This window comes from Coregonus lavaretus (assembly GCF_964263955.1).
Source record: "Coregonus lavaretus genome assembly, chromosome: 28".
Taxonomy (NCBI): Eukaryota; Metazoa; Chordata; class Actinopteri; order Salmoniformes; family Salmonidae; genus Coregonus; species Coregonus lavaretus.
In genome coordinates this window covers 3,654,993-3,663,605 of record NC_140015.1, presented here as the reverse complement: position 1 = coordinate 3,663,605, position 8,613 = coordinate 3,654,993, and the positions used below count along the sequence as shown (strand labels likewise).

The following is an 8,613-nucleotide window of genomic DNA, read 5'->3' as shown; positions in this document are numbered from 1 at the left end:
AACCTACTCAAAAGTAGAGTAACTTCCGTTACTTTCAAACGTTAAACCCCTAAAATGTTCTGTATGTACTGTATCTCAGGATATTTCAAGTAAGATGGGTACAAGACAGGACAGGACAGGACAGGACAAGACAGGACAGGACAGGATGGATTGATGGAATAAGTGAGAGGGAGAACAGAGAGGAGAGGAAGTGATGAAGTGTGTAGAAAAGACGGTAAGGTTGGGGTGGGCTTTGGCCAATGTGGTTTTCACATGTGGTTTTGGGAAATTGAGTTTTGAGGACGTGTTCTGATTAACGTGGAAAAAGGAAGAAGTAGATTATTATTTTTTTCTCTAGTATTAATTCACAGTTACTGCTTCTTTTTGCATATACCTGATAAGCACTGGGCTCTCAGAATAGTTCTCTGTAAAAAGATAACAACAATTATAAATCATAAAGTAATTATTATTACCAGTTAGTCTAGTAAGGTCTATAAGAAATAACAGAGCAGCTACACAAGACCACTAGTTACCCTTCCCCATCATTAAAAAATAAACTTTCCCAAACCCCCCTCCCCGTCTGGGTACAAATGATCTCTTCCACCCTATAGCATCTTAGCATGCATATATAAGCTCCACTCTTCTCAGACAAAACTGTGAGAGGCGAATGCTTTTTCCCCCTAATAGCATGCTGTTAGTCTATATGTTATGTGTATAGAAATATACACATTCATATGCACTTAATATATACAGTAAATATATACACATTCATTAAGCTTATGATAAAATCTGATGTCTTCTCAAATCATATTTCCTTGATTATGGATATAGACATATCAATTCCTTATTGCTTGCAATGGAAACCCCATGCAGATTGAAATAACTGTACAGAACATTTGGACCAATAAAAGGTATAAGAAGAATTCCTATCATTAAAGAATCAACACCCAAAGCACTAGATCAAGGGAGAAGACAGGGGAGGAAGGGAGGAAAAATAGATTTGGTAGTTTGTAGACTGGTGTCTGGGTGTCAACAGAACCATATATAGGGAATACATATATGTATACTACCATATATAACTATATTATCATATATATTACTCTGGGTGCAGAGTACTAGTGTAGGTTGGGGTGAATTCCATTTATATTATATCAACTCTGGAGGTGAATAAAAATGCAAACCATGAATTGAAAAGAATCCGCATTTAATATAACAGGCGATTTTCAATTAATGAATTGAGATTCAATGCATCTCCTGAATTGACTGCAATCAAAATGGAATCCACCCGTACTATAGTTATAGGTCAAACTTTTCCCCTCCCTGACACTCCCACCTCAAACTCAAACTCTACACAGATGAAGGCTTTTCGGATTCTCACCCACTACTATTGGATTAGCATGGTCCCAGATCTGTTTGTGCTGTCTAGCCAACTCATATGTCATTGGCAAGCTAAACATGACATGTTTGATGTGACAATGAGTGACAATGACTTGGTAATAGAGCACAAACAGACTGGCACTCAGGCTACTATTGGATAAGTGCAGATATGGAGTTATGTCACGTGACTGACGACAACAGTTCATATTCTAATCGAATAAACGTCAAACCTCATAGCATCATTTGAGCCTGTAGAGGATACACTTCTCAACCTAACGAGTCCTGAGCTTTGAATTATCGAATGGTCTTGTCTTATTGTCTTTTTTTTACTTTGATCGCTGAGCGAGGTTGCCCTAATAGCCTTTTTAGCTTAACGCTATCTAGAGTGTATACAGGCTACTGCTAATGTCAGTCATAGAGAATGCCTTTCCTACGAAATGTGAAAAGATTGCACCTTCGGTCCTTACACAACCCTCTGTCTGTCTCTAGTGAGAGAGGAGAAGGTGGCAGAGTAAGAGATGAGGAGGGGGAGAGATGGGTAGGTCAAACAAAAAAAAAACACATCAAATCAAACGGACAAATTCCAAGCAACAGAACTGGATACGACCAGTTAGAGACATAAGCATTACCTTAATAGATGGCAACATTCTATGCCAATAAATATCAATAATAAAATCGACAGTAACATCGGAAAATACAAAAATAAACATTTCTGTAAATCAACCGCTTAAATGAAAATATACAATCCATAAGAGTGACAATAATTAAAATGTCGACATTGGGTGTATCAAGATAGAGTGGTCTTAACATTGTCACTATAACCTTGTCATCTTCTACATTTCAACAAACAATTTCAAAAGAAATTAGGATTTGAAGAAGTTTTGGTCTCTTTTTTTTCTGATGTCTGTAATGGAGGGAAAATGTTTGTCCTACTTCAACACTTCCTTTTCCCTCCTTTTTTCCCCCCAGAAAACAGTGAGAAAGAAAGGAATGATCTGTAATTCTGATGAATTGGCACTCTTGCATCTTGGGCCAGAGGTAGATGCATGTCTGTGCACACAAAACCACACAACCCCCATGTGCGCCACAGATATACAGCATACAGCATATCTCCATAGGATTAACTATACATAGATACAAATATATTTCTATACATTGCATATTTCTATATATGTATGTTGCCTTTTTTGTTCATTTTGTCATTGATTCGTTCTGTTCTTCTACCAAGCGCTGTCAGTCCATCCTCCATTCACGGTGCCCTCTTTTTATGTGAGGAGCGATGGTTCAGCAGCCAGGACCGGGAGGTGGGGTGTGGGGGGTGGGAGGAGGGTCAAAAAGGACAAAAGAGAAAAAGAAAAAAAGAAAACTGAAAAAATCACTACACTAAATCATAAGAGTCATTGTGAGAGTGGCGATGTGGTGAAATGCTCGATACAGGAAGACAACGAAGGATTGAGGAAGTGGAGGAAGATCGATGACGAAGATGAAAAATACTGAAATTGATCTCTTGTCTAACGGGTGACCCGAAGCCACTTCTCAATAAAGCCACACCCTCCTGACACTGACATGTGCAGACTGAAGGGTATAGTTTGATATGTGTACAGATTTCTGAGGAGCCATATTTAGAAAAAGAGAAAGAAGCTACATTTCATTTCATGCACCTGCATACAAGAGGGCCGGTAGGGCTGGTATATGGGCACAAGTTCAATGATGAGAAATACTGATCCCTGCTTCGATGGTCCTTCCCCTTTTACTGCTCCCAACCAATGGGAATGAGAGTCCCACCCCCCACCCCTTCTTCTCTACCACCCCTAACCCCGCCCCCTAGAGAAAGAAGAGAGAATCCCTCCATCCCTTCTGCCCTTTAATTCTCACAACCATTATAAAAATAGTGTGTTATTATGTCCTCCCTCTCTGTGGGTTAGGATGCTACTCGCATTCTCTTCTTTAAAACATTGATGGCCGTTGTCCAGGCTTCCATCAGAGTCTGTGTATTGCACAAAAGCCCCAGAACACTTTGCATTCGCTCCAGCTCTCTACATGGCACTGATAATATCAATAATGATAATGATAATAACAGTAGTCGTGAATGAACGCAAGTATAGTATAACTCCCTATCACCCCCTCCCCCCCAGCTTTTAAAATGATACATTGCTGTTTGAGCGGTCAGTTAGTCTCTGTGTGTGTGGTCTCTGTGTATGTGTGTGCCTGTGTGTGTATGAAACAATCTATTTTCAGCACACAGAAACACATTTAACGGTCCAATGAGTCAACTCCCCTGGGAGATCTAGCACTAACCAGTACACGGCGTGTTTTATGGGTGCTCCTAAAAAATACCTTTCTTACTTTGGGCTTGCCTCTTTTTTTCTTTTCAAAGATTTTCTGTTAAATATAAGAATTTCTTTGTGTGATTTTTATTCCTACTGTTTTTCATTAGTTGTTTTCTTTAAAAAAACGAATGCATGCATTTTTTATATATATATATATATATATATATATATATATATATATATATATACACACTATATTAGATATTTTGTTGGTGTTAGTTACTGTACGTGTTCTTCTCCCATATACAAGCGGTGTGTGTGTGAGTGGGTTTGCTGTTGAGGCTTGATGACGTGTGGTGGTGTAGAGTATCAGAAGAAGTCTCATTTGACTAAGGAGCTCTTTAGGATTAGCGGTAATACTGAGTGCAAGAACAGCACACATTTATTATAATACAGGGAGGCCTGCTACTGTAGCTCTACATCATTTATCAGTCTAAATCACTAACCTACACTCAATCCCTGTTAATAAGGCAAGTGTGTGAGAGTATACGTGTGTGTGTGTGTGTCTGTGTTGATGTGTGTTCTCATTGCTCCATCAGGCGTAACATCAAATAAAATAAAATAACATTTGCTGTAGACTAACGCTGAATACCTCTTAACATTTTGCACGTTGGATGTGGTGGGAAAGTGCATGTAGTCATAGCGGATATTTTTGCTATTCATTGTAAGTCCCTTATACACTGAATGTCCCCCTATACCGGGCTTTCAATATAGAGCATTATTAAAATGTGGCTAAATGGCACCCCCTACAGTTCATTATCATTATCACTATATGACTAATATCAGTGGGAGTACTGGGATTACAGTGGTGTTGGTATGTCTCTCTTTCCTGGTGCTCCTCCTGCAGTTGACTTGTTGGCTTGCTTCTCCACATCATGACGCTACAAAATGGAGGGGATGGGGGAGTGACAGCGGCGGAGGTTTGTTCCCGGGGGATCGAAAGGGTTGGTGATGGGGGTGAGGCGCATAGGGGCTCCTGACATGCCCGAAATGTTATTGAGGCTGCGGGACTTCTCATAGCCTGTCGCTGTGGTGACCAGGTTGTCATGGTTAAAGGGTTACATTAGGTTAGAGGTCAAGGGGTTACCGTAGAGGTGGCAGAGGTTATCAACAGTGGTGTTTTGGGAAAAGTAGTTTTAGGGTTTAAAAACAGTTTAAATGCAGGACATTTGGTACAAAATAAAGAAAGTAAAATGGCATAAATGTTTGTGGTTAATTTAAATGTTTGAATGATTATTAGCGATTGTTAATGTTATTTGTTTAAGGAGGACATGGATATCATTTGGATGACAGAGAAAGATGTCGTGTTAAAATATATAATGGGTTAGAAATAGCAAGGAATACCAATTGTTATGAATAAAAAGGTTTAACAAAAATAAAAAAATAAAAAATAAAATCATACCGAATCAAGTTAAATCAACAGCCAAACCGAAAATCCAAATCAAGTTTTAAGGCCAAAGCAAACAAACAGACAGACAAGGGACAGAGAGAAAGACAGACAGACGGGAGAGACAGGACAAAACAGGAAAATGAGTTATGAAAATATGTCATCAAAATCTTGCCACATCAATACAAAATGGTGCTCTCTGTCAGTAGCACCAGCATACACAGTACAACACAGTAAAGTACAGCACAGTACAGTAGAATATAGTAGGGGGGAGAGTACTGATGGATAAAACAGCTGGTGTCAAGCTCCAGTGACTTTTAGCTCCCTCTGGCATACACAAAGAGAGGGAATAACTCTCATTAGTCTCTCAGAAAAAGGGAGAGCGATATCGAGAGAGAGAGAGAGGGCAGACTCAGCATCCAGATGTTTTAGCCTCCAACACTGAATTCTAAACCTCCAGACAGACAGACTTCAGACAGACAGAGGGACAGACAGACGGACAGGGCAACAGTACATACAGTCAAAGCTCTATTCAGCACCTCCCCAGAATAACAACGTGACCAACTTGGACCTGGTGAAGTCGTCAGGGTTTGGGAACAGAAACATAAGCAGAACATTTACTGTGTGTGTGTGTGTGTGTGTTTGTGTGTGGCGGAAGGCCTTATGAAAACACTGACAGCTTCACCGGGCCCAACAGAAGCTGGCTTCCTCCCCCTTATTCACCCTTTACACCTTCCTCTCAGAGCCCCCATCACAGTAGTAATGATCTCGGAGCAGTTTGACCTTTTAGATCATCATTAATAAAAATAATAAGATAAGCTTTTAATGTACAGAGGTGACCTGATCCTAGATCAGCACTCCTACTGAGACGGATTGTGGATGCAGGCCCATACTTCCTCTCATGGTCCAAGCCTGCCTTCTTCCCCTCCTCCTCCTCCTCCTCCTCCTTCCCAGGGATGTTGTGGAACGTAACCTTTTCGTGTTGTGGATAGCCTCTATGCACATACAGTTGAAGTCGGAAGTTTACATACACCTTAGTCAAATACATTTAAACTCAGTTTTTCACAATTCCCGACATTTAATCCTAGTAAAAATTCCCTGTCTTAGGTCAGTTAGGATCACCACTTTATTTTAAGAATGTGAAATGTCAGAATAATAGTGGAGAGAAGGATTTATTTCAGCTTTTGTTTCTTTCATCACATTCCCATTGGGTCAGAAGTTTACATACACTCAATTAGAATTTGGTAGCATTGCCTTTAAATTGTTTAACTTGGGTCAAACGGTTCGGGTAGCCTTCCACAAGCTTCCCACAATAAGTTGGGTGAATTTTGGCCCATTCCTCCTGACAGAGCTGGTGTAACTGAGTCAGGTTTGTAGGCCTCCTTGCTCGCACATGCTTTTTCCGTTCTGCCCACAATTTTCAATAGGATTGAGGTCAGGGCTTTGTGATGACCGCTCCAATACCTTGACTTTGTTGTCCTTAAGCCATTTTGCCACAACTTTGGAAATATGCTTGGGGTCATTGTCCATGTGGATGACCCATTTGCAACCAAGCTTTAACTTCCTGACTGATGTCTTGAAATGTTGCTTCAATATATCCACATAATTTTCCTTCCTCATGATGCCATCTATTTTGTGAAGTGCACCAGTCCCTCCTGCAGCAAAGCACCCCCACCGCATGATGCTGCCACCCCCGTGCTTCACGGTTGGGATGGTATTCTTCGGCTTGCAATTACCCCATTTTTCCTCCAAACATAACAATGGTCATTATGGCCAAACAGTTCTATTTTTGTTTCATCAGACCAGAGGACATTTCTCCAAAAAGTACGATCTTTGTCCCCATGTGCAGTTGCAAACCGTAGTCTGGCTTTTTTATGGCGGTTTTGGAGCAGCGGCTTCTTCCTCGCTGAGCGGCCTTTCAGGTTATGTCGATATAGGACTCATTTTACTGTGGATATAGATACTTTTGTACCTGTTTCATCCAGTATCTTCACAAGGTCCTTTGCTGTTGTTCTGGGATTGATTTGCACTTTTCGCACCAAAGTACGTTAATCTCTAGGAGACAGAACGCGTCTCCTTCCTGAGCGGTATGATGGCTGCGTGGTCCCATGGTGTTTATACTTGGGTACTATTGTTTGTACAGATGAATGTGGTACCTTCAGGCATTTGGAAATTGCTCCCCAGGATGAACCAGACTTGTGGAGGTCTAAAATAAATAAAAAAATGGCTTATTTCTTTAGATTTTCCAATGATGTCAAGCAAAGAGGCACTGAGTTTGAAGGTAGGACTTGAAATACATCCACAGGTACACCTCCAATTGACTCAAATGATGTCAATTAGCCTATCAAAAGCTTCTAAAGCCATGACATCATTTTCTGGAATTTTCCAAGCTGTTTAAAGGCACAGTCAACTTAGTGAATGTAAACTTCTGACCCACTGGAATTGTGATACAGTGAATTACAAGTGGAATACTCTGTCTGTAAACAATTGTTGGAAAAATTACTTGTGTCATGCACAAAGTAGATGTCCTAACCGACTTGCCAAAACCATAGTTCGTTAACAATACATTTGTGGAGTGGTTGAAAAATGAGTTTTAATGACTCCAAACTAAGTGTATGTAAACTTCCGACTTCAACTGTATTATTACGCCAGATTAGTGTTCGAATTAGAATTTCTCCCAACTAGTCATTGTGACTGAATTTAGTTTTTGCCACTACTGTACATCCCTGCTTCCTCAGCATTTCTTACAACTTGTCGGTCTGTTTGACATTTTTAGAGAACAGATGTCAATAACCTGGAGAATGATCAGGTAGAGCAAAGTAGGTCGAGGTTTGACACAAGCTCAAGCTGTTGTTGCATCTGCCAAAATCTCACACCACCCCTTCAAGGGTGAGCCAAAATTCAACACCACCTTTTAAGAGTGAGACAAATTCTAACACCATCCCTTTAAAAGTGAGCCAAAGGCCGCATTCCCCTGCTCAGACGTTGCATGCATCAACCAATGGTTGCGTGCCACGTCATTGACTGTGCTGTCAGCAACTTCTGAGCAGGGGAACACGACCAATATCTAACACCACCCCTTTAAGAGCAAGCCAAAATCTAACACCACCTCTTTAAGAGTGAGTCTATCTCTTCCCAGTTACAATTCAGACGAAAGAGGGGGGAGCGAAAATATTTATATCACTTAACTTTGTGTGTGTGTGTGTGTGTGTGTGTGTGTGTGTGTGTGTGTGCGTGTTGTGAAGTTACAATAGAGCAGCACTCTGGATATAAACCTCACCACACATGACCAAGCAGTAGAATCTTCAGGTTAGGTGGCATAACAGGATAGGTTTGATCATCCTCTGTTCTCTAAACCCAAACAGCCATATCTCCTCCTAATGTGTCCTTTATTATTGTTATTTTTGTTGTCATGAATGACTTTGTTTAATCGTTACTGATAATAGAGAATGTGGCCTTGGGCAGGAATGAATGAGGGTGGAAAGGCAGTCACATCACATGTCATCAAACATAAACCTGGGATCCAATTCAATCAATCAC

General features: G+C 40.5%; 1 protein-coding gene across 3 annotated transcripts in view; it reads right to left on the bottom strand.

Annotated features, from left to right (window-relative positions):
* Window positions 1-339: 339 nt before the first annotated feature.
* Window positions 340-8,613, bottom strand: part of LOC311104294 (voltage-gated potassium channel KCNC1-like) — a gene marked incomplete at both ends in the record, with an annotated part of 95,638 nt that continues 87,364 nt past the window's right edge. For 2 of the 3 annotated variants that reach the window (XM_084146097.1, XM_084146095.1), the window contains one exon: window positions 4,568-4,713. In XM_084146097.1, coding sequence (XP_084002223.1) covers window positions 4,568-4,713 — 146 coding nt within the window. Of the gene's footprint in view, window positions 405-4,567; window positions 4,714-8,613 lie in introns of those variants that run through there. The other variant, XM_084146096.1, reaches the window with a different exon arrangement.